The following is a 27,531-nucleotide window of genomic DNA, read 5'->3' as shown; positions in this document are numbered from 1 at the left end:
CATCAAGGGATGGTTCACAAATGCCTAAAAGTCATTTAGGCTGTTACTCTTTATGTGGACTGGACTCTACTGAGATTGAGAGGAGGTTGTGAATATCTCAAGGTTTTAAGGATCATTTAGTGTCATTATACAACACAGTGTTTCACAACAAAATGAATCTGTAGCCTAGTCCATTTACGCTTCATAAAAAGAGTAGTGCAATTCCGTAGAGCATTTAGAGATATATTTATCATAAGGAATGTAAACATCAGCAACAATAAACCATGGTAAACAGTGTAGAAATATGGCGGACATTTAAAAAAAACATTGTCCATCATCTCTGAGAATAACTCATCATTACAGTACAGTATCATTACCCTTAAATGTAAAAGCAATACATATTTATATTTAAGGAAATAGCGGGAACCACAAAAGTCAAAAAGTTAAACATGTTCTCAAATCTGCTGACTCCAAAAACTATAGTTTAATCTAACGATAGTATAGCATAACATTTATTGAGTACAACCTAAATAGAACTACATATACTTGAGATGATATGAATTGTTTAAAAACACAAGTATAGCTACATAATTGAGATAGTTCTGAGATTTAGATTCATTCACAAGCAATATTTGATTGTAAACAGGCTGTTGTTTTATAGGATATTTCCTGCATCTTACCTCCACCTGTTTCCCCATGTCCTTTTTCCCCTTGCCAAAATCCACAGGGTATCCACATTTAAACCGGTGTACCAGCAGGCAGAGGGGACCCTGCCCCAACACCATACTGCTCACCACAAAGAGCAGCACAGGATCTGATTTCCCAATAGCAAGAGAGAGAGTCCAGATATATTTTCAAACAGTTTCCAGGAAGAGATCAGTGCTGTCAGAACATCCTGGTGTGGATGTCCAGAAGAGGTTTAAGGCTGGTTAGGAGTCCAAGTTATACCATAATTAGTCCAAGTGTGTAGACAGAAGAGTATCCAGTTTCTGAAGAGATGATGTGGCAGCTACATACCTGAAAATGGCTAAGAGCCAGGAAATAACTATTAGACCATTCAAAGGATTTTTAACTAAATTACCCAATTTAGTTCTTGTTGGTACGAGAGATCGTGGTAAAGAATTAGAGTATAGAAAGTGTCTGGAAGTGGTACTTTACACTTTACAGTGTCCAAATGAGGTACCAGCAACGTTTCAAGTATGAGCCATCCAAAAAAGTAGCTGACAGCAGCAGAGAGCGCAGAAACAAATGAGTAACAGCACAAGTTCTGTACGAGCATGTTCCTGGTTGTATCCAGAGGACTGATGGTAGCAGAGAGTCTGGATCCAGCTCGGTACCAGCAGTGCTGAGAAGGATTCTACTAAAGGTATCTTGTGGATCACCTGGAGCTCTTATCTCATGTTTCTGTTGGACTTCTCTTCAGCTGTTAAAGCGTTCTCTCTATGATGGTTGTTCACTCTGACTCTCTGTCTCTTTGCAAATCAATGCTCTCACCCTGCCTGACTCACTGGCGCCCTCAGCCACTCACTTTTCTTACTTCCTTCCTTTCCATCATTTGCAATAGCTTCTACTTTTTCCATTTAAACACTCAGCCTTTACTTACAAACAATACAGATACAATTAAGACATTGTACAATGTGTCTTCATGTCAGCAAATCCCATAAAAAGTCCTCAACAAGTATTGTCTTTGTAACAAAGCCTGATATATATTTTTCCTCTGTGCCATAGTGCTCCATTGTCCCTTATAAACACTATTAACAACACACCAATGAGCCACACTGTAGCACTGACTGACATGTTCATTCATCAACATGAAGTCACACACTTTGTTTTATTTTGACTCAATCCCACATACACTGTCCCGCTGCCCTAAATAATCATTAGATCACCAAATGTGGATTATTCCACTGCTGAAAATAATGCAGTATTTCCTTCTGTCTGATTAATGTTTGCTTAAAATAACAGTGACCAGCTGTTTTAAGATATAACTGATAGTTTTTCTAGAAATACATTTGGTGTTTTTCAGTTTTTAAATATTTAACAAATGGGTTTGGAGCTGAGAACCACACACGATGTGGTAGAGAATTAAGAGACAAACCAACACATCGATTTGGGAGGTTTGTTGACAATAAAAAACATCAGAGCAAAAAACATTTTTATTGCAAAATGATGCTGCATTGTTAATCTCCGGAGTGCCATTTAAACCTGTAAAGGTTCTATATCCAACATTCAACTCAGTGCAACTAGGCCTCAGTCAATGTCAATCTGAATTGTAATGACTAAAGAGAGAAAGACGCCTGCAGGCAGCTAAAGCTCTGCCCTCGTTTTACAGCAGTTCTCAAATCAATGACTGTCCGTGTTGGTGTATATATTGTTAACACACACATCTGTTTCACTTTGAGAATGAAGATGTGGTTGTTGGTTCAGGTTTGGTTAAAATAGAGCCGGCCTACATTGGAAAAGGTTTTTATGTGTAGTGGTTATATGGCTGACACAGATCTGATTATCATTGGTTTGATTCAGACCAGGCTTTTTGGAATGAAAAAACAAAATGTCCTTATTCTAGCTTCTCAAATGGAGGAATACTGAATATCTTGGCGTTTTGGACTCTTGGTCGGAAAACACAAGACATTATGAGGACCTCAACCTGAACAAAGGTATTGGGAATTTTTCCTCTATTTTCTGACATTTTAAAGACAAAATGATGGTTAACAATAGATGTTGTCTCAAAGGAATAATTGCACATCAATGTCATGTGACTAAAACGAGATAAGTGTGCATACAGTAAGCAGACATATAGCTTTATCCAAAATAGAGACGTATAAACACATCCTGGATCAGCTGTAGGTCATGAACCACATTGATCTTTGTGTATGTTCTATAGAAATCTTTCCATGGCTTCCTTTGAAAGCTGTGACTGTGATCACTGACCTCTGACCTGACGTGAAACCCACCTCATGTTCAGCTAACAAAAGCGCCCCTCTGACGCAGCTCTCCATTGTCTGGCAATACGACAGTTAGGTCTTGGACGCCCAGAAAGGAACAGGAGTCATAAACTGATCCTACAGCAGATTCAATCGTCACAACTGACAAAGACAAACCCGCCTAGTTTCATCTAAACTGTGACACATCGGTTGTACAAGAGTACTTTAACAAGACTTATTTAGATGAAAAATATCTCTTTGATATGACCAGTTGTGTAATAATTTGATCACAATATCAAGATTTTCTTTAAACTTAAAGACAAGACACTCCTCACATTACAAATATTTAACAAGCCGCAATTTGACCAATGCAGTGCCATTAACATACATTCTCTCTCATTTCCAGCAGAGGGCGACTTCATTGATGGCAAAAAGGAGTCTGGTTGTATAGAAGGCTATGAGAAAATGACCTGACTTCTCACTTGATTTATCACCTCAGTAAACTTTTTCCTGACAAGTTTTGATTTCCCTATTCTTGTAAAGGTTGAATCTACTAAAGAAGCATTTATAAACGTTTTTGTTCATTATTAACTTTTATGTCACAATTGGGAGTTATCATTTAAAGTTGGGGTAGGTAATTTTGGAGAAACCAGCCCGAGTGCGCTAGAATTTCAAAATACACAACCGGAACAAATCTGCCTCTTCCTTCAGACTTCCTCACAGAGCCCCTCCTCCAACACACACGAGCGCGCACATGACCAATGGGGGCACGAGATAAGTTTGTGCATAGATGGAAGGCTGACAGGCAGGTAGGCCATCCAGTTATTTTAGCCGGGCCGGCTAAAATGATTGGTCGTGCTTTTTACAGTACTACGGCTTCCACAGATGACATTTTTTTATGTATTTATTGTCAAAGCATTTAAGATATTCATTGCTATCGGGATGTTAAGAGCATTCCATGGAATATAACAAAAAGTGTTTCTGAAATAAATTACATACTCTAGCTTTAATTATGTTAATATTTTCATATGAATGGATATCTTGTAATTATGGGATCTTTTATGATTTTTTCTTCAAATGTGTTAAGTATATTATGTACTATAACCACTTGACATTTTAAAACAAGTATTACTTTTTTCAAAAGGTTGAAATGCTCTTCCTGAAAACACTATATAACATTGACTTGAGACTCTCCAATAAAATGAGATCACCTGGTTTTATTCTGGAGACTGTATTGGCCCCAACAGTTCATTCCCCTTAGTTTACGAAACACAATCGATAAGTGTTCATCTGGCATGTGTATGAATGTACTTTCTGACTATCAACTCAAGGATTCATCATTTTATTTGTATTTCTTTAAACTGCTGAAATGTATAACAAAACATCATATTGTTTTTTTTAGCAGGCAGGTATCTTAACTTTGAAACTAACCAAATTATTATGTAGCAAAGTCAAAAGTACAATATTTCCAGTATAAAACGGCCTGACATAATGTTTAGTTGATATTGTCTGAAATGTGAAAATTAACCTGAATTATAAACATTGAATTTAATCTACATATTTGACAATGTAGAAAACAGAATATGAATAGACATCATAAAAGTAGATACATTCATTAATATGGATGAATATTTATTTTGGTTTGAATTGAGGAGTTTAAACTATACACAACTATTTAAATTCAAAATATCTGTTAGAGAAATTAGCGCCAAGTATTTCCAGAAAGATAGTGCTTCTCTGGAAACAATTATGAATACTGAAAAGAGTACATGTGTGTCTTTAAAAAGTGAACTCAAGTTGAGTTGTGTCCTCTAAATTGATGTATAAATGAATGTGAAATTATTTGTACAAATACGTACATATTTTTGGATCCGTGTCTCCAGCTCGTGCAGTTTCAGTAAGAGCACAATATGACTGTGTGTGACTCACTGGGAGTAACGGTAGAGAAACAATAGAGTGTAAATTGTTCAAGGTTCTTACTGTTGGCTTGAAACAGATTAAGACTGATGGTGTTTGTCATTCTGAGGTGTACATCGAACAGGGGGGACATCCTGTGTTGGACTAAGCAGGGAGGGGAACACCCAGAAAGAGACGGCTGCTGGCAGAGGGCTAAAAATACGGACAACTTTAGTAGGAGGGGCCCAACACTGGTTTGAGGCCCTCCGAGGGTCCACTATACAATAACCCACGGTCAGAGATGGAGATAAGAAAGCACGAAGTTACTGCATGATCGACACATTTCTACACAGCTCACTATTAGCCCCTACTTAGAAAGACAAAAAACCAGCTGTTTGTGTAAGGTAGTTGAAAGAATTACATTTGGAAGAAAATATGGACACCGTCCGTTTACTCATTTTCACTGGTCATTGGAATACAAATCTATCGGTGTAACTAATATTGCATGTATTAAATGTCATGTGATTTCAACATATTGAGTGCTTTCTCTTCTTTTCTTCTCAACAGGCTATACGCATTCTAGTAGGATATACATATTCTTTGTAACATATTGAGAATACTTTTCCTGGGTGTTTTTGTATGTACTTGGTACAATTGTACATAACTTGGTCGACTCAATAAAGAGAATACATTTTTTTTTCCTATAACGTTTTTTTTGCTCTTTCTCAAAAACAATACTTCGCATTAATACGATGGAATACTGTATACTGTTTTATATAATGTACATGCATTTTAATTCATTTATCCAAATATAACATATTTAGTTACAATTCCAAAAATGAACATCTCTTAAGGACACCAACACTATGTGCCACGTTTCACCACTTGTTGAGAGCTTTGATATGAAACCTTTTTAGACCAAGGCTGAGCCAAAACAGAAAGTTAGTTTAGAGAAGCTGAACTCACATTGATGTCCAGACTGCAGAGGCTGAGGGAGTCTGCATCTCTGCAGGCCTGCTTCCTCTTCTTCTGCAACACAAACACAGCAGACGTTATGTTAGATCGAGAAGTTTGATCAATACAAATCACACTGTCTGTGTTATTTTCTTTTACAGCTATATTTAATGTTCACAACTGCATCAAATGACCTAAATATAACGTGAACATTTAAGAGAGTTAACAACAAACCTGCAGCTGAATGCAGCATTTAGCTTTCATGGCTTTGGTTACAGATTGCTCAGTTAGCATAGCAATTAGCAATAGGACTTACTCAAGAATCCAAAGGAAATATACGTCATATATTTGCCTTCTGGTAAGAAAAAATAAAGAGTTGTATTGGTTTAAATTGAAGGAGGATTAAAGTAAATGTACTTGACGTCACAAGATCAAACTAAGGCATCCCAAAGACAAGAAAGCAGCTTTCATGTTCAAGTTAATTTCACTATCACATTAGTAGTGAAACTTATATCAGAGTAAGGCTTACAGTATGAACTTCATGACTGAATGGAGGAGACTTCCTGTAGCTGCCATGACGACAAAAACAACAGGAAGAAAACACACACACACACACCACACACACACACACACACACACACACACACACACACACACACACACACACCTGAAGAGAGGTCACGGAGGACAGAGTGTGTGTGTGAGGGGGGGTGGAGGAGGACAAGGAAGAAAAAGAGGAAGAGGAGGAAGGAGAGAGAGGGGAGAAGGCAGAAGAGGAAGAGACAAGGAAAGGAAGAAAATAGATGAAAAAGAGAAATTAGGAGACAAGGAGAGGAATGGAGAGAAGAAGATGGGAGAGGAACAGTTGATAGGAGAGATGGAGGGGATGACATAGAAGAAGAAGAAGAAGAAGAAGAAGAAGAAGAAGAAGAAGAAGAAGAAGAAGAAGAAAAAGAAAAAGAACAAGAAGAAGAAGAAGAAGAAGAAGAAGAAGAAGAAGAAGAAGAATAAGAAGAAGAAGAAGAAGAAGAAGGGAGACTAGTGGAAGGAGGGAATGAAAAAGATAAAAGGAGTGGATTAGAAAGAAGCAAAAAAGGAGGGGCTTGGAGAGAGTATGACATGAGAGGAGGAATAGATAAGGAGAGGAGAACGGGAAGAGGAGATAAGGAGTGGAGGTGGAGACGACAGAAGGGTAGGGGAGACAGGGAGGAGGGCACGCAGAGTAGAAGATAAGAAAAGGAAGGAGGGAAGGAGGAGAGGATGAAAAGATAGAGAGACAAGGAGTCTGACAAGAGGAGGAGGAGGAGGAGGAGGAGGAGGAGGAGGAGGAGGAGGAGGATCATTTCTGCAGACTATAACAATAGCAGGAAGTCTGATGTTTGTTCAGTATTGTGTTGAGATTTCGTTGTTGGCCGGACGTTATATAACCTTGCAGACTTTACCTTTAACTCGCTGTCGCTATAGAAACCAAGGATGAGGGAGGAGCCTGATCCTCAAATACATATAAGATCAGTCCTCCAAACATCCATCTCTACAAAGTATTATTTAATTAGAATATCATATTACCATTGGTATACAATTAACAAGTCACTACCAATTTCACAGGATTTCTAAGTGAATACTTTAGCATTCATAAATTGATTTTCAAAAGCAAAAAAATTAAATAGAAAATGATAACTGTACAGTAAACTTTTTGTAGAATAACCTGTTTTTTTTAAATATAATTTTAGATCTGTAAAGTTTATTTGTCATAATTGTATTATTTGTATTTTCATATTTGAATATTTGTTCTCTGTACATGTCTACTATGTTTGTATATTTAGATGTTTTAATAAAGATGGGAAAACCTAAATAAAGCATCATTGGATTTGGGATACACTGAATCTACCACAGTGTCGTTCTTATCCCCTTTTTATAAGAGCCAAGAGACTGCTATCTTAGCTTAGCCATAACAACTGAAAACAGGGGATAACAGCCTGGCTCTGTCGAACAGTACAAAATATGGCTAAAATATATTTTCCATTTATTCTGTGAATTTTTGGTCACCTAATAAAATATAAGTTTTGGTTTGCACATCTTATGTTTGTGCAGAGGCTGCACTTTTGCTTTATCATGTGTGTTTGTTTGTATCATTTGATGTTAAGTGTTGAGATCTGCAATAATTAGTCAACTAATCAATGTGTTGATCAATATAAATAAATGAACTGAACAGTTAATAATGCTTCCAGTCATTTTTCAACCAAAAACGTAAAAATGGTAGCTTCTCATTTATTGTTTTTTTTCTCCTCTTGATTTGTTTTGTTCCATTATCTCAACACTTGTTCCACCACAGACGTAAATACGGATGCAGGCGCCGCATGGAGCATGACTGTAGTGTGAATCACAGTTCCAAGAAAGTATCCAACTCAAAATCACCGATGTGGGTTAGCAACAATTACAATGCAATTAAACACGATTTAGCTGACTGCTATATTGATAAGAAATGTGGGAAACAGTTGGTGATACATAGCACAAAACAAATACGACAAGAGGATGGAGGCTAATAAACGTTCAGCGAATCCTTTCAGGTTGTCATTGAAAGCATCTGGGGATACATTATAATCACTCTTCAGACACGTCGACTCACCCGATAGTAAACAAACAGACAGCAGCCCATCATCAAGATTAGATCCGCTCCTCCAACACTGCAAGTGTTAATACACTCTTTGCAATTCTGCTACTCCTCTTCCTTCTGGTTTTCAACCCAAAGTCACATCAGCTGTTCCTTTTCTGACACAGAAGTTTCAAATTATTTCTGTCTCCTTTTTGTATCCTCTCGCCTCCTCTGAATCAGCTTTACAGTCACATTGCAATTCTCTTCTTTCTTCTTCTTTCCTTTTCTGAACTCTCACTCTGCTCTGTTCCTTTTCTTCTCTTCTTCCTCCAGTTTGACACTTTGACACAGTTTTGTCCAAGAGACACTTATTCTTCTTCTCCTCCTCCTTTCTTTTTGTTCAGTCAAACTATTAAAAAGGCTTTTCTCTCATCTCTTCTCCTCCTAACCTCATAAGCCTCACCTCCTCTCTGAATGGATCTACAGACCCTCAGGAACAGGAACCCTTCACAATGTGTACAGTGTGTGTGTGTGTGTGTGTGTGTGTGTGTGTGTGTGTGTGTGTGTGTGTGTGTGTGTGTGTGTGTGTGTGTGTGTGTGTGTGTGTGTGTGTGTCCACTCAGTTCCCATTGGACAAACAGGAAGTGATGGTCGTCGGGGGAAACAGGCCGTCTATAATTAGCAGCCACAGGAGACATGGAGACACCAGCTCTAGAGACAACAACTCTGGTTAAAAAATATCACACAAATGAAATATAAGTTTATTATAATGCTAAAACACCCCGACTTAGTTAAAGGAACCTTTTTAAAACCAGTGTATACATCTAGGTTTGTTAATGGCTTTAGCTTCTCGGGCAACACACGGGATGGCAATTTTTTATTGGTAGATGTAATGGAAACTTCTGGAGCAAGGAGTCGAGACACAATGAGAACACAGGAGAGCTGGAGGTTACGGCCAGGAAATTGACAAAGACGTTTGCTGCAGCCACGAGGTGACACAGCTCCTGCCCAGGTCCCATGTATTAAGCTCGTTCTAACACTCTCACAAAAAGTGCAGCAGGCCTGAGCTCAGCGAGGGGAGAGTGATAAACTGGGTCAAAGGTATGGGCCTAGGAAAGTATTTCCCTCAACAGTCAGTCGATATTGATCCAGAGAAATTGATGTATACATTATATAAAGACAAAATCAGAATAATGAATTCTGGGATTGATTCCAAACAGACATTCACGTTATCCACAGGACACTTTGGTGATCCCATGAGTTTCCAAACCAGCTCAATCATCATTTCAATATTTTTAATCAGTCCAATGATTTGGTTTAAGATAGGGCTGCAACGACTCTTTGTGAAAAACCTTCTGGATATCGGGGTAAAGATCGGACACATGCAGCCGAAAATATATATACATAGTACAAATCAAAAGTTCACAAGTGCAAGATCGACCCTTTAAACTTTGAGTCGAACTGCGTTAGCGACATGCGCTAAATTAGCACAACATGTGAAATGTCGCTGTTTGTCCGTCACAATGGCGTGAGCAAAACATGAAACACAGGAGCTGGAAGACCTGTATGTGGGTAACCTGGCAGCCACTACAGCAACAAGGAGAGAGTTGTGTAAAAGACGAGGACGATGTGTTGGCGTTGTTCCATCATTGTAAGGGGATGTGAATGGAGACGCATCCAACATGCTAAAGACGAGTCAGGGAAAAAAATGTGTAGGTGCTTTGGATGTTTCAATACAGCCAAGGTGAAACCACTTAAACAACTTGAACCTTTGAATGTTTAGCTTGTTAGCATAAGAGATACTTTTGAGTTATATAGCCTTCTGTGAGCTATTGTGCCTTTTGCCAAAGTGTTTGTACAGTGTATTGGAATGTGCCTTATTATAAAAAAGTTTACCAAAACTCCAAGCTGCCTAAGTGCCCAGAAGTTGGACTTTAATACCTAAATGACGCCTTGTTTGTAAACATGTGAGGATATGTTTGTTTTGAACTACTGATTCTGGTCTAAGGATGTCAGTGGCAGTCAATACTTTAGTCCAGACTGAAAGATACATAGATTCAGCTCTTATTTAGTTTAGTATGTTACATTAGAAACATAATGGCATTTGAGGTGTTGAGGGGATGTTCTTGACTTCTTTCTAATCCTTTATACCTGTAATGGAGTCACTTTGATGTGCTTTATATGTAGTGTAACATTTTTAAAATGCCCTGAACAATTCAATTAGATTTGATCTTACCCCACTGAGGGACCAGCTGTCAGGAGAGAGGAGAGAGAAGGGGGAAGTTTTCTTCTGCAGCTTCGACCTGAAGAGAGAGAAGAGGAAAGGACATTTTGATTAGTATTCATTCCTCCTTAACTAGAAGGAGAAACTATAATGAACAATTGAGATTTACAAGGACTGCCAATGAACTTAAATGGAAACACACACAAATTGAAAGACATTAAATCAGATTTCTACTCAAATGAATAAAAAGCTCTTGAAGAAAAAAATCAGGAATCACAATAAATAAATCCTCTTGTGTATTGTGATGGTGGATAGCTCAATTGTTAAAGCTGGAGGCCCAGGTGTGGTGTCGGCTGCCAAGTTCACCAGAGCCAGCAGAACATTCAGGCAGTGTCATGCCCTCCATCGCCCTGCTTCCACGATATATCTCCATTTAAGGCACTCTTTGGCTCAAAAGAATCCTGTGTTATTATTTTGAATCACATAAAATGTGAAATATCCAGAAAAGATGTCACTGACCTAGGTTTACTGAACAGTAAAAAAGGATGTATTTAACCTCTTCAAGGTCCCATGTCATGCTTTTCCGGTTATTACCCGTTGTGTGTTATGAAGGTTTTTATGCATGTAAACGGTCTGCAGAGTCAAAAACCCTGAAAGTACTACACCCTGTAGCGAGTAAAACTCTAACACAGTCTATGCTGCCACAAAACGCCTTCTCATTTTCTATTGTTTTCTTCCTGGGTACTGTGACGTGGGGATACCCAGAGGCCACACCCTAAGCCAGCCTTTCACGAAACAAAGCTTCACAAATCTTTCAGCGATTCATGCCGGATATGTACAGCGTAGGGCACTGAAGAACGAACAAGGTATCTACCACAACTGTTTAAATGGCTAAACGTTTTTCGGGCTGCTAAGTTGGGATCGCAGAGAAATTCTCTCCGCAGACCCATTCTCACAGCGTTACAAACCTTTTTCTTACTCAATATCAAGCCACACTTATTGTTTTTACTTCGGCTGTGAGTGTTTGTGTGTGCTCAGGATGAGTTTAGCTTGTTCTCGCTTTATCGCCGACCCGGAAGCCTGTCCACTCCTCGTAGCAGATCGGGAAGAAACTCAGCTAACTGACTATATGAACCATATTTAGTCAAACGAAACACAAGTCTAACGCCGAGCCTCTGAATTAGCCCTGAGCGAAAAAATACTAACACACTTAGCATAGAACTCACGGTAGAAACACTCGGATCTGTACAAACAAGACATCAGTTAGCATGCTGCGATTCCACAGATTCCAGAAATATCAGTACATGGGAAGCAAGACCAGACATCACACAACGTAGCTTTATGGAGCAAACTCGCGAATAGTCTTACCTTTGCTGTTGTTCTGATCAAAAGTTGAATTCAATGGCATTAAAACGATAAAAACGCTGCCGAAGGTTAATCCAATGGTTAATCCAATATGTCTGTGTCACTTTGAAATGTTTACTGATAATACATCTTCATATTTATTAGTTTGAGCCTAGAATTCAAAGCGTAACATAGCTTTCGACTGGCTGTCCACATGATGTGGCCTGCCGACATGGCCACTGTCATACAGATCATAAATCAAAGCCCTTGATTGGTCTCTGTGTGTCATTCAAGCTCGGGATAACCTCAGCTCAGGTGAGGTAAAGGACTCTCTGAGTGTTTAGATAGTTCACTTAGTCTAATTTCTCAGTGGGTCTCAAACGGTTTGGTCGCCATTTATGTAAACACATATTTCCATTTGAGAAGGTAGTGATTAGTAAAATATGCATGAATAAATAAATAAAAAGTTAACTCGGTGAAAAAAGGTAAGATACACTTTTAAAACTTGTTGAGAGCTAAAACTAGTCTTTGCTGCTGCCTCAAAGAGGAGAAGGGAGGAGAGGAGGGAGAGGGAGGAGAGGGGGGAGAGGAGGGAGACAGGAGAGGATGATTCAGGAGCCCAAACACACTCACAACTATATATTAACCAAATATAAACAAGTTTCAGTGTTTTTTTCATATTGGAAATGGTATGTTATTGGTTATGGCCATGATTTTATGATTATTGAAATGTATACAGTTCTGTTTCCTATGGGTGTTTCCATAGATGTAGTCTCTTTATTTTCCCCTCAAAGTGCACCAGATTGATGCATTTAACTCCAAAATTTAAAAAATCTTACCGGGGGAGCATGCCCCCGTCCCCCCTAGAGGTTTTGAGGTCCACTCCCACTTAAAATCACATTGATAGGTTCCTAAATACATTTACAATTTTTTTAAATAGTGACCCATGTCCATTATGTGTATTTGTGGGTAGTAGAATTAAACTATAGGGCTATCATTATGGGCCCTGCCTGTAACTGTTCGCTCTGCCATCGCGTGAAGGGTCTGCTAACAGGTGACCAACAGAAAGGTTAAGGTTAATGTTGTTGCACGTCACCTCAACCCCCCCCTCACCCACCCACTAGCACCACCCCCCAAGTATATTTCAGATCTGTGGGAAACACTGTTATTATATGTTATAGTTTGGATTCCTAAAGCTTTAATCTACTATCCCATCATTCAAAGGTGGTTCTCACTATAAGTAATGGGTTTTTTTTGGACGGACACAATAATTCATATTTTTTTACTATGTTCAATCTGAATTTACTTTAAAATTAAAAACAATTCTATATTGATTCTGACTTTTCTACATCCAACTCACAGGTTTATCATTACTTTGGGAAAAAATATTATTAATTTACCCCTTTTAGAAGTGAAGATAGTCATTTGTTCTGGGAATGTCATTTTCGAGCCCGAGACCTGAAAAACAGGCTCAGGGCTTAACAGGTTAAATGCATACATCCTAGAAAGGGGGTCCTTTTGTATCCCTGCAAACAAGCCAACAATCTGTTTGGACTATATAGAAGTATTATATTGCACTGTAGTTTAGGTTTAAGTTTGATCAGAGCTCCTACTGGTGGTATCTTTTGGACATTACATGTAACTAGCAAATATAAAGTCTTGAGGGTCTTTTAGATCTTTTTTCAAGGATTTGTTTTTCACCGCAGAGAACAAAAAGTAAAATACAAATACACAGATAAAGGTAAAAACAGTAAAACAAGGTGCAATTAAACTCATCCTAATACTTGCCCTTTGTTGAGAATGTTCATGTACTCAACTATGCGTAATGCTCTGGCTTTTTGCCACACTAAGCTAGACATGCTTTCTTTTTAATTATTATTATTAGATGAAAGGGAGCTGCCCTACCCACACATTCTCAGCGGCTTAAGAACATGTCTCGCCTGAAGCTTGAGAAAATTCACTACACTGCACGTGATTCTACTTAAGACATTTTACACAATTTTTTATTTCTGATACTCCCATCTGGTATGAGTACATGGTAATCTCACTGTTCTCTTATTTGCTATTCCGACCCACAATCCTTTGCACAGCAGATACAGGAGCAAAAGAGTCAAAGTTCATGGAGCCCCAATCTCATAAATATTATGTACCGAATTGGATTATAAAATATGCAACTGGGAATGCAGCCTTAGTATTTTTGTATTCATTTTTCTTTATATTCTGCCCCATATATCGACTGTCTGTGCCATATGAGCTCATATATTCACTTGAATGTGTAGCGCTGGGTCGGAGTGTAGGTTGGTTCCTAAATAGTCAAACAAACCAACTCGATGAAACAGTGTTTTTATATTTGTGTTTTTTGTGATTATTTTACATACTGGTTTTAGATTAGCATATGCATACTGCTTTTTAGGAATACGACCTTCCATTGTGAGAACGAAGTGGATATTTACGCTTCATAAAATTACAACAGGTACTGTACTAAACAAACTGGTTTTTAAAGAGTAGATTGGTAATACATACACTGAACAAAAATATAAATGCAACACTTTTGTTTTTGCTCCCATTTTTCATGAGATGAACTCAAAGATCTAAAACATTTTCTACATACACAAAATAACCATTTCTCTCAAATATTGTTGCACTGCCTTTTATGATAGAACAAATCGTCCCACCCTGGATGCACCCACACCCACCCACACACACACATGTACACACACATGCACACACTCTAGATTGTAATCGAACAGAGGTGTGTTTGCCTGCAGGCTCCTGCTTCTCTCTCTCTTAGTTTTTTCTTGATTTACTTTTATCCCCCCATCTGTTTTGAATCTCCCAGTAAACACTCAGATTTAGACTCAAGCTGAGTGTTTTGTGTTCAGATTGAGAAGTTCTAAAGAATTTAAGTTGACTTATTCTCACACACCGTACTGCGCCCATAAATAATCACTAGAGCACCAAATGTAGATTAGTAAACAGCTGAATATAGTCAGTAACAAATAGACTGTATCTTTCTTTCTTTCTTTTGGAGACATGGGCTTTCTTGACATACACTAATGCCCCACAATGCATTGTGACTCATCTGGCACCAGCCTGCCGTGCAGATGTTAAAACCCAGGAGCTCACATATACTTTATAATCTACCGTAGAAAACATTTTTAACACAAATTATTTTTTCAAATACTGGAAAATGAGTATGGTCTTTTCAGGGGATTTATTGGAAAAATTACAATTATAGAAAAACAACAATTATTCCAGTTGTAATAAAAACTGCTCGGAAAAGTTGAAAGTTTGAAAGTGTTCAGTTCCATGATTCATAATAAAACGTTACCTGCACAGGACAACCTAGTGGGCCTTGGGTGGAGTTTGTGATCTTCAGTGAAATGATAAGCTTAATTATTCTTATTTCAGAAGAAAATTCAGAGCTTCTCAGATTTACTGTGACTCTTATATGAAACACCAACAACAAAAAAGTGTAAATAATAAAGAAGACTATTTTAGAGCAGCCAAATGTAAGCAATGTCTTATCCTCCAGGGAGAGGGATAACGTTTCCTGCTGAGGACAAATCTGAGCATGATGATGACATGGCTCAGGAAACAGCAGAGGAAACACTGAGCAGCTGATCCCAGACCTGCAAACCTCAGCTCACAACTCAACCTGCTCCAACAAACTCTAATACTTCTAATTATTCCAAAACAAACGCCCAATTGGTATGTATACTTTTTCTAATATATTATACACAAATATTTAGTGCTGAAAGGGTGTTGAGTGGCCAAGTAATAGTACAAATGTATGAGCAATTAAAAAAACAGATTCATTATTTCAGTCATTAATCAAGCAAAAATTGCAAATATTTCCCATCGACAATTTGTCTGCTTTTCTCTGTTTTAACATTGCACATTAATAAATGTGTGTTTCTTTTTGAGTTTCATGGCTAATTAAAAATGAATTCATCAAATTCAATAAAACACAAACATCTCTGCTTTCACGGTCACAGTTCACACATAAATAAGCCAGCTAATGTGACTACATACTTTTTATTTTAAAAAGGGTCAGGCTGTAGTGCAAACAAATATGATTTAAAATACTGTAAAAAAAAAAAAGCTTCTTATTCATGGTTTCAAAATTCATATGACAGATTACTTTTCCTATTCATTTTGTTAAGAGAAACTCTAATTGACTGGACTGCTGATTTGATCTAAACAGTTCCCTCACACACACACACACACACACACACACACACACACACACACACACACACACACACACACACACACACACACACACACACACACACACACACACACACACACACACACACACACACACACACACACACACACACACACACACACACACACACACACACACACACACACACACACACACACACACAAACACACACACACACACACACACACACACACACACACACACCCCTCCTATAACCAGCAGGGCAGCATTCTGCTAGTAGAAACATGACGATAAGTGACAGAACAAAGCAGCAGAAGAACAAACATCTTCACTGTCCTTCAGCAGCAGCAGAACCACATTCCTCTAGAAACAACAACAATTCCCCATCTGTCATTATGACTGTACGGCAACATAAACACACAAGTCTGTGGCGGTGGATTGTAACTGAGTACTTATACTCAAGTACATTTTTTAGGTATTTGTACTTTACTTCAGTATGTTCATGTTATGCTACTTTTTGCTTTTAATCCACTAAAGTTTGGGGGTAAGTGTCATACCTCACTACAATCATCTGACTACCTTTGTTATTAGTAGGTATGTCGCCATACCAGAAATGTATTAAATGTAATATAGCTAAATGGCAATATAAAATGCCAAAGAAATTCCATGATTCTCCATACTTGTTTGCTTTAAATTGTACAAATAAATAAATCCATGTATTTCCACATACAACTATTTATTACCATTTGAATTGAACAGGTCATAATTCCCTCTCTAATATCTACTTTATATTGCTGTGAAAACTTTATTTATCATGCAAAAAGTACACTTTACAAGATGACATTTAAACACTTGTGATAACATTAGAATGTACCTTCATCATGAAATAGCTCTGAAGCTGCTGATTTCATCGATGCAATCATGCGCAGTTCATTGGCTCTTTCTTCTATTTGATTTGTACTGCTGGTTTGCTCATGACTTTCACCAAGCGTTAAATAAAGTTTTATTTTAATCCATAATCGTACACTAATTCAATATAAAATATATGTAGTGTTTTTTTTATCTCTGATATACAGAAGCATATTAGCATAAATAAAGTAGCATAAAATGTAAATACTCAACTCGGCCTAAAGTACAAATACCTCAACCTTTTAAATAAAGTACTTGAGGAAATGTAACTGAGACCCAGAAAGATAAAGGTTTCACATTTCTGTCTTTGTTTAGATCACACAAGTCTTTAGGGTGGCATTAACATAATGACTAACAAAAACAAAAAATATATATTAAATGTTTGTTTTATTGTGTGTCCTTTGTAGAGGACATTGGGTGTTAGTTATGCGAAGCATAGTATACAAACAACATTAACATACAATTACATTTAGACAACATTAGAGCAAAACAACTCAATGCAACAAATACTGAGCCCTCATTTGTAGTACTCCATCCCTTTCTGAAATGCAGAGATACATCTGACACTTGAGGCACTTGATGTATGTTTTCCCCGTGCATCCGTCTGCCATGAACCCTACAGAAACCTACGTGTTTTTTCTGTGACTGTCTCCTTCTCTTCCTCAGTCAATGCCTCCTCCTCCGAGTTGTCAACCACCTCCTCCTCAACCACTGCGGATCATCGTGACAGGTCTATGTCTGAGTCTCCCTCAATGATACTGTTCAGAATTCTCTCTGCCTTGGTTAGTGAGCTGCCTCCATTTGTGTTGTGTAAAATGGGGGGAATAAAAAGTTAGCAAATCCCCATGTCCTCCTCAGAGGACATTCATAAAAACATTTAGTTTTAGGTCAAATAATGATTACACTGCTCTGAAACTCACTACACTAACTCCTAAGATGTTCCTACTATAATTAATTAAACATATTGAACTCACAACACTAGTAATTACAAAATTACAAACTTTGATGGACGCCATTTTGAAATACAATGAAATTATCTTTTTCAAAGTCACACCCCAACATATGTCATGTTTGAAAAGCCCAGGATGTCCTCTGTGGAGTACAATTGGAGTTAATGCTGTGGCATGTATAACCTCAAAGTCATGGACCAAAAACCAATGTGCACCACAGAGGACAAAAATGAATGGGTGGGTCTCTGGAGGATAGAACATAATGTATACATAAACAGATGTGTTATTACAACATATTCAACACTTTCATACATCTCCATATTACAGTTAGCTGTTTTATTCTGCTGTACACAACTTTATTGTATATTCTGTTTCTTTTTTCCAATTATATATTTGTCTCATTGTATAATACTGTCTTTTGTACAATTCTCTTAATCTCAGTTAATTTCCACGACTGGGAGTATCAGTAACTAAAAAACAACAAATAAACATAACTTTCCTCACCAAGCTGCCATGTTTACTGTTTGCAGAGGAGAGAGAGAGAGAGAGAGAGAGAGAGAGAGAGAGAGAGAGAGAGAGAGAGAGAATGAGTGTGTGTGTGTGTGTGTGTGTGTGTGTGTGTGTGTGTGTGTGTGTGTGTGTGTGTGTGTGTGTGTGTGTGTGTGTGTGTGTGTGTGTGTGTGTGTGTGTGTGTGTGTGTGTGTGTGTGTGTGTGTGTGTGTGTGTGTGTGTGTGTGTGTGTACTGTAAGCCACTCCGAGGCAAACTTGTGACTCACAGGGCAGCAATAAAATCATTTTTTCCTCCTCTCCCTCTCTGGTAGGCCTCGGCCCACTCAGTGTGTTTCAGGGTCTCTAAACTACCATTCACAATACTCACAGCTTTTATAATGTAACATACAGACAGGCAGACAGGCAGTTGGTGGAAGAATTAACTCCCTGTCTGAACTCCTCACAAACTTCTTCTTCTAACTAAAACAAGCCCGTTTCTAATATATGTGTGACTAATCTCTCCGGTGCCGCTCCTCACCTTGAACCGCGGCCGTTGACATCCATCACCTGCCGGCATCGGGCTGCAGCTCCTCCCGACGACCACAAACAGATCCACTATCAAAAACGGATTTAAACCAACAAACAAACACTAAACTGAGATAAACTGTTTCCGACTGCTGTCACGGATCCGGTGAGTAAAAAAAACGACTTTTTCTCTGCTGTAATGAGTCAAAAGTAAATTTAAGTGTGAAGATTAAAGCTGAACAACATACTGTACTGTCGCTGTGAAAAGCCAACTTTCAAGTAACCATCAAGTGCGAGGACAGATCACTTTTTCCGGTGACGCCTTCAAAATAAGAGCCGATATTGGTCAGCGAGTGGTGGAAAAAAACGTAATATATTTTACTCCACTAAACCTAAAAAAAATGATATGCATGTGCTCATATGTGCTACATGAAGTTTAAGTTATTGTTTTATTTTCTCCCCTACAGCTATTTCCTTCTACCATGCCTGTTCTGCTTTTTTGTAGTTATGTACTGAATGTATTTTCTTGTCTTGTAACCTGTTGAAGCATAGATTTTTTAAATAACAAAAACAAGTTAAAAAAAAGTATTTTTTTCCCAGTGTTGCAGTTATGTAATCATGTTTGAGATACTTGGGACTGAGTGACTCCATGTTCCATTATACTCCACTAAGGAAATAGTAGGGGAGAGTGGGGTAAGTTGAGCCATTTTTTAGGTATGCTGTCCTCTAAGCAAGGAGAAATGACACATAGTCAAATGAAAGCACACACCTATAATTCAGGATGTCTCCTATCAATGACAATGATAGGAATTCATATTTGATCAAGGGCAGTGGAAATATTACTTCTTAAAAAAAAGTGTTCTTCTGGCTCAACTTGCCCCGGGTTAGGGGTAAATTGATCCAGGTCAGGGGGTAAGTTGATCCACTGTTCAAACCTGGGCATACCTGTTCAAACCTGGGCATACCTACAGCAAATCTTAAAGGTAACTATAAACAATAAAAAACAAACCAAATACAAGTTTAGTTTTTCAAATATGTTTAATATACATTTCGATTGAATTGATCGATTTTTTTTAACATGTTAAAAGGATAAGTAATCATACAAATGGTGATACAATTTCATACATCTTACCAATCAAACACAGGGTGAATTCAACTTTAAATGTAGCCTACAATGAGCTCTTATTATCAACTTGGCCTACTTTCATTCATTTCTCCATTGAAAAACTGGCTCAACTTACCCCAAGGCCCATGGTTCACTTTAGCCCATAGCCACCATTTTAGAAAAAATAGCATAGCATTAAAATTCAGTCATCTTTAGCTTAATGATTCACATGGTTTAATACGCTGCCAACACATCAACATACAGGACTGTCTCAGAAAATTAGAATATTGTGATAAAGTTCTTTATTTTCTGTAATGCAATTAAAAAAACAAAAATGTCATACATTCTGGATTCATTACAAATCAACTGAAATATTGCAAGCCTTTTATTATTTTAATATTGCTGATTATGGCATACAGCTTAAGAAAACTCAAAAATCCTATCTCAAAAAATTAGAATAGTTCCTCAGACCAAGTAAAAAAAAAAGATTTATAACAGCAAAACACAATCAAACATTTGAAAATGTCCATTAATGCACTCAGTACTTGGTTGGGAATCCTTTTGCACGGATTACTGCATCAATGCGGCGTGGCATGGAGGCAATCAGCCTGTGGCATTGCTGAGGTGTTATGGATGCCCAGGATGCTTCAATAGCGGCCTTTAGCTCATTAGCATTGTTGGGTCTGGTGTCTTTCAGCTTCTTCTTCACAATACCCCACATATTCTCTATGGGGTTCAGGTCAGGGGAATTTGCAGGCCAATCGAGGACAGTAATGCCATGGTCAGTTGGCACTGTGGGCAGGTGCCAGATCATGCTGGAAAATGAATTCCTCATCTCCATAGAGCTTTTCAGCAGACGGAAGCATGTAGTGCTCTAAAATCTCTTGGTACACATCTGCATTTACTCTGGGCTTGATGAAACACAGTGGACCAACACCAGCAGCTGACATGGCTCCCCAAACCATCGCTGACTGTGGGAACTTCACACTGGATTTCAAGCAACTTGGATTTTGCTCCTCTCCAGCCTTTCTCCAGACTCTGGCGCCTTGACTTCCAAATGAAATACAAAACTTGCTTTCGTCTGAAAAGAGGACTTTGGACCACTGTGCAACTGTCCAGTGCTTCTTTTCCTTAGCCCAAGTCAGACGCCTCTTCCGTTGTCTTGAGTTCAGAAGTGGCTTGACCATGGGAATACGGCTATTGTAGCCCATTTCCCGGACACGTCTGTGAACAGTGACTTTTGATACCTGGACTCCAGCTTCAGTCCACTGTCTTTGAAGCTCCCCCAAATTCTGGAAGCGACTCTTCTTCACAATGCTGTTAAGGCTGCGGTCATCTCTCTTGGTTGTGCAGCGTTTCCTGCCACATTTCCCCCTTCCAACAGACTTTTTGTGGATGTGCTTTGAAACTGCACTCTGTGAACAGCTTGCTCTTTGAGAAATTTCTTTTTGTGTCTTACCCTCCTGATGGAGGGTGTCAATGACGGTCCTCTGGACAGCAGTCAGATCAGCAGTCTTCCCCATACTTGTGATTTAGTTTACTGAACCAAGCTGAGTGTTTTTCAAGGCTCAGGAAACCCTTGCAGGTGTTTCGAGTTAATTAGACGATTCAAGTGATTCGTTGAACACCCTACTAGTATACTTTTTCATGATATTCTAATATTTAGAGATAGGATATTTGAGTTTTCTTAAGCTGTATGCCATAATCAGCAATATTAAAATAATAAAAGGCTTGCAATATTTCAGTTGATTTGTAATGAATCCAGAATGTATGACATTTTTGTTTTTTTAATTGCATTACAGAAAATAAAGAACTTTATCACAATATTCTAATTTTCTGAGACAGTCCTGTATACAATATATGTGTTTAAACCTGGATACATTTTTTTTAGGGCCGGGACTTTAACGCGTTAATTAAGATTAATTAATTACACAAAAATTAACGCGTTAAAAAAATTAACGCATTTTAATCGCACTTATTTTTGCACCACGGAACGTTTCTCACTGGATGAGTTTCAGGGGTACCGATTATACTGGAGCACCAACTAACGTTCATGACTTCAGACAACAACAAACCACAGTGAACAATAGTCAAACATGAACGAAGAAGCTGATGAGACCGCTTTGGTTGGCCCCGTGGATGGGACATTTTGTTTTAAAAAACGGACGGATAGAAGCATCGATAAGAGCACGGTTGCTTGCAAATTATGCAAAAAGGAATTCGCATATCACCGCAGCACATCAAGCCTCAAGTATCACCTCAATGCAAAACCTATAGCAGCTAGCGTGGAAGCTAGCGTGGACGTTAGCCCGACTCGGAGTACAAGGACCCACACCCAATTCGCGTTGATCAAACAGTGGCCTATGCAACAGAGAGATTTTATTTTTCATCAGGATATTGGAAGAATAGGAGGGATTGAGGTCAATCACTGGCACTTTTTTATTTTATTTTAAATGGTACACTTTATGTTGAACTATTTATTATGTGGTTGGTGCAACTGGCACTTTATGTTGAACTGTTTATTGTTTTGGACAAGGTTATTGAGAGAGTTGGACTGAAATTGATTAGATTTTTTAAATCAACTGTTGGTAAATCAACAAAGTCTGTTATGGCCTCTGAAGCAACAGAGAGATGTTTTCTAATAGTCAGGGTTTCCAATGTTCTGAATGTACTTGAAAGTATTGTGTTTTACTTAAAAAACAAAGTGTTATAGTTTACAGAAGGTCTACCTACCTATAGGCTACCTGAATCTCTGAAATGTACTATATTCCTAAATATGCTATTGCTACACTTTATGGCAAAATTGCACTTTTCTGTTGGTCTTGGTTAAGTACCACCTTGAAAAAAATAAACAATGTTTTGTTGCTTAAGCTTATGTATTCAGTCATTATTCAATGGTATACTAAAATCCATGGGAAAAAAATTGCTTCTCACTGTTCTCAGGTCAAATATTTATATGTGATTAAAAATGCGATTAATTTCGATTAATTAATTACAAAGCCTCTAATTAATTAGATTAATTTTTTTAATCGAGTCCCGGCCCTAATTTTTTTTTTACATGACAACCGATATAGCTGACATCTAGAAAATTTCCTTTGACAAGCAAAACTGTTTTTTTGTAAAAATGTTTACTCACCAGACCACAATGAGCATCTCTCTTTCACAGGCAATGAGAAATGGGAGGAGCTTGCATAATTTCTGGTCACGTGATTACAACTATAAGGCGTTGCCTGGTTACAGGGGGTGGTTCAATTTACCCACTGGCTCAACTTACCCTTCTCCCCAACCTTCTATTGCGCTACATTGATTTTAAAGCTTTCTTTCATTTGCAGATCAAGAGTAATAATACGAAATGTAATTATAACTTATTATATATTAATTTATGGATATATATATATATATATATTCCTGAGTACTCAAAACTATACTCATTTACCAAATGCAACATTATGGTTAATGAGTAGTACTTAGTTTAGATTCTTTAAGAATTTTGATGCAGTTATGTTTGTTCCACTAAAATCCTGTGCTAAGATAATACGTTTTAAATTTGTTACACATTACTTAAGGTACCAAAGGGGTTAAATGCTGTCCAAGCAGCAATCCAAGACTAAATAAACAGAAGACAGTCTAAAATTGAAAATATATCAGTGCTACGGGCACAATTGTCTTTGCAGCAAAAATAATTAAGGTTGAGTCCTGAGTTTAAGATAGGAAATAATTTGAAAAAGGAAAATCATTAAATAAATATATAATGAATGAATATTTACAGCCCGTCTCCAAACAGTGCTTTTATTTTGAAGGTAGCCCTGTGCTGTCTGTGTGTTTTGGAGGCTTCTGTTGTTTTAAGCATTGACGCTTCACAGATCACACACTATGGAGCTGTCTGATGGTTTCATATCAGTGAAGTAAGAGTGTGTTTTACTGTAAGAAACTAAAATGCGTCAGCTTGAAGCATGTGAGAAATTATTACGAGCTGAAAGCAATATAAATACCGTGTCTAGCATGTCTTTATGAATTTGTATTGTCCTAAAGTATTTATCCTTTCCTTTACCAGATCAGCTTTGTGGCTAGCATTAAATCCCAAAAATATGCAGGGGTTAATTTTCGCCTCTTGTGATTTGTTTTGGTGATCTTGTTTTAGGAACTACAAAAAAATGTTTATAAATATAATAACAAACCCTTTAACACTCAAAGAATGACAAAAAGATGCAAAAACAAACATTTTATTTGATGAATTTATCTATGTCCTACATTAGGGTACTTTAAAACAGTACATTACTATCGAACGTAGAGAGAATAGTAAAACAACAGACCAACTCTATAAAATTGAAGCAGAACAGACATTTCCAGGGTTAAAATAAAAATAAGAATACTATTTACAAGTAGGAAATGCTGAATCTTCTCTTCCAACATACTCAACCATGCAGAAGTCGTCACATAAAACATTTGAGTAGGAAAATAAAAATACTTTATAAAACTTTAAACACATGGTGGTTCAAACCACAACAAACTGACAAAATAACTTGGAAAAAAGTGTATGGAAGCTCATTTGCAAGGACTTAGCCACAATTATGAGATATGTAACAGTGATTAAGCCACATGCAAAGTTATGAAGGCAGATTGTTACTATCTTCTTCCATAACTAAAACTGTTTCGCATATTTATTACATTGTAACCAGAAAATGTGACATTATTTCGTAATTTTATTTGAAAACATTTAATGAATTTATCTTTCTTCTGGCATGAATGGGCTTCCATACAGTATATGCATCTTCAAAGTGGTTTAGTAATAAGGATTTTTACAAAAAAAGTGTCACTTTTCATAATGCCCTCCTCATCGCTGCTTCCTGCAACAATGCTAGATAAGAATTTAACAAGAAATACATGACTATAAATGTAACATTAATATTGAATACTTTAAAATATGTAACCACAAGCATAACAATGTACCCACAGTGTTCAATACGTTATACCACCAGCTGAGTCTGAATTGTATGCTCTGAACTTGTTAATTGGAAAGCAGAGAAAAACTAAGAATTTCACTTCAATACATATTCCATAAAACTTGTCCAAAACATTATATCACATAAGCACGATTACATTTCTGACAGTTTCTTTAACAGTTATTTTTTACAGTTGAATGATTTATTATTAGGCAGTTGTTATGTTCGTATTTGCTGCTTTAAGGGATGAGCATATATATGGTATAATATCCTCAGAGTTACAGATTTTCTTAAAGAAATCTTTGTGGGTAATCACAGAAGATCAGAAGATTCTTGGATCCTGTTGGATGTTTTTCCCAGGGAGCTTCAGAACATGTTTGTGGCATTGTGTTTTCGTTCCAGCATCAAAAAGTGCCTGAACATCATTTCATACTTGGGCCAGCTGTCAATCAATCACAGTGCTGAGGCAGTCTTTGGTTTGATCTAGTCAACTTAGCCAGCACCTGTAGATCCAGTCCTTCAAAAATCATTCAGGCAGTGCCAACAAAGTACCGTAGTATCCGAGGCACTAGTGTAGTACACGCTGTAGCTGGTGTTACCATTCTTACCTGCCTCATTTGCACTACATGGTTCGACATGCCTCCCATTTGGCACCACGTATTTTTTTGCATTTTGTTTCCAGTGCTGGTAGCACCCCCCCTCAGTACAGGCAGGATTCTCAGCTGTTGTCCACACTGCGTGAAATCTCTGTGACATAATTGTCTATGCAATGTTTGCCGGATAATGGCAAAAAAAACAAGTAACGTATGACAATTGTATTCTGTGCTGTACTGTAATAGTTTTGCAGGCTCATATTTCTTAGTTAAATTATGGTTAGAATGACTCTGAAGGAGAGAAACTCCCTCTGAAGGGAACGTGGGGATTCTAGCCTTTGCAGACTATTTACGTGCACAGAAACCTATATAACACACTACAGGAAAGGGAAACCCATGCATAGCATAATAGGGCCTCTTTAATTCAACGTTCTAGCATCAGCACAGCTCACTTAGAACCAGTACCAAGTTGGCATCATATAAATGACCAAGTAAAATAATGTCTGAAATTTGAAAACGATAAAAAAAAAGAGGGGAGTTGAGACATCTTGGCATATCATGTAGTGAAAATGACGCAATAGTAAACAAGTTGTAAGGGATTAGTGGTTACCATAGTTACCAGGGAGCTAAGTCACATAACTTAGTAGGTGGCGTTGTTCTAAACACGCAGCACTTACAATAGATACCAAGGCCAAGAGTTATAAAACGCAATAACTTCCAGGAACAAAGGTTCTACATGCAGTGGCTACCATAGTTACTACGGAGCAGGATCTTCCACAGGTGAACAACTGCAGTGCCATTGAGTTAATTCCAGTATAATTTCCATGACTTTTAAGATAGGATTCAGGTCTGAGGCCAATTAGTTTTTGGCTCTGTTATGACATCACTGGGCTGGTCCCCTATAATGTGGCAACAGGTGCGAGTCCGTCGGCGTGCTCCAGGTGGTGATGGTGGTGCAGCTCCGCTTTACAAACTGTAGCGGCGCTGCAGTGGAGCGACGTCACAGCAGGCGGCTCCTCGTCACCTGAGAAACACAGGGTCAGGAATGAGTGTCATGAGTCCCAGGGGGAAATGAGAGCAGAATTTGTCACTTGGGATGCTGCTTTGGGTTTGTTACTTAAATGGGCCACATTATGTTCATTTTCAGGTTCATATTAGTATTTTGTGTCCCGCCCCTTAGCCTATCACGTACAATATGTTTGAGCGCTAGCCAATAGAAGCATAAGTGTTACATAGTGATTTTATTATGTCACAAAGGAGTCCAATGGAGGCATTTCAGGCAGGGGGGAGTGTGTGGGACAGAGATTTTAGCCTTTGCAGACCATATACATACAAAAAAACCTATATAACACACTACAGGAAAGGGAAAACTTAAAAAAGCATAACAGGGCCTCTTAAAAGAACATAAGGATATAACACTGGTGATTTAAAAGATAATATTGATACAGATGTTATGCTGTCTTCTTCAAAGTTACAACATTCACGTGACAACGTGGCACTTGACATAATGATCATACATTAGTCGCATGGTATCCTTATGTAAGCGACCCTGAACTAGTTTGTAAGTTACATAACATTTAGCATACTTCAGCAGAAAAACTACTTTCTGCAGACAATAATGGTACAAAGGTTGTTCTATATGAACTTATAAACAACACATATGTGACCCGCTCTATCGAAATCAGTCGGAAGTCGCAATGGCTCAAATAAAAATCAATGTGGATTTGCGTAAAAAAAAGGTTTTTGGGTGTTTTGTTTGATTTTAAATAAACAAAGTCTTGGCTTTCAGAATATCAAACTTTTATTTCCAAAATCACATGATAAATACATTTTTGAAGCTTGTAAAGGGAAGATGACAGCTCTCACTTGCAATCTTATGTTCCGCAGCGCCGCCCCCCCTCCCTCCG

General features: G+C 37.9%; 2 protein-coding genes across 4 annotated transcripts in view; both read right to left on the bottom strand.

Annotated features, from left to right (window-relative positions):
* The window catches only part of arhgef3 (Rho guanine nucleotide exchange factor (GEF) 3), a 37,869-nt gene extending 18,628 nt beyond the window's left edge, over positions 1–19,241 (bottom strand). The window contains exons 1-3 of one of the 3 annotated variants that reach the window (XM_079684271.1): positions 18,997–19,241; positions 10,583–10,649; positions 5,766–5,828 (exon numbers count right to left, since the gene is read on the bottom strand). In XM_079684271.1, coding sequence (XP_079540397.1) covers positions 5,766–5,828; positions 10,583–10,649; positions 18,997–19,022 — 156 coding nt within the window. In that variant the 5' untranslated portion in view covers positions 19,023–19,241. Of the gene's footprint in view, positions 1–5,765; positions 5,829–8,379; positions 8,804–10,582; positions 10,650–18,996 lie in introns of those variants that run through there. The other 2 variants (XM_079684272.1, XM_079684273.1) reach the window with 2 other exon arrangements.
* Positions 19,242–24,295: 5,054 nt separating this feature from the next.
* il17rd (interleukin 17 receptor D) overlaps positions 24,296–27,531 on the bottom strand; it is a 43,858-nt gene continuing 40,622 nt past the window's right edge. Inside the window, exon 16 of the mRNA XM_079684269.1 lies at positions 24,296–26,648. Within this exon, the coding sequence (XP_079540395.1) occupies positions 26,524–26,648 (125 nt within the window). The 3' untranslated portion in view covers positions 24,296–26,523. The remainder of the gene's footprint in view (positions 26,649–27,531) is intronic.

The sequence above is a fragment of the Notothenia rossii genome, assembly GCF_949606895.1.
Source record: "Notothenia rossii genome assembly, chromosome: 5".
Taxonomy (NCBI): domain Eukaryota; kingdom Metazoa; phylum Chordata; class Actinopteri; order Perciformes; family Nototheniidae; genus Notothenia; species Notothenia rossii.
Note: the sequence above shows the minus strand (reverse complement) of the source record. Positions and strands in the feature narration are given on the sequence as shown.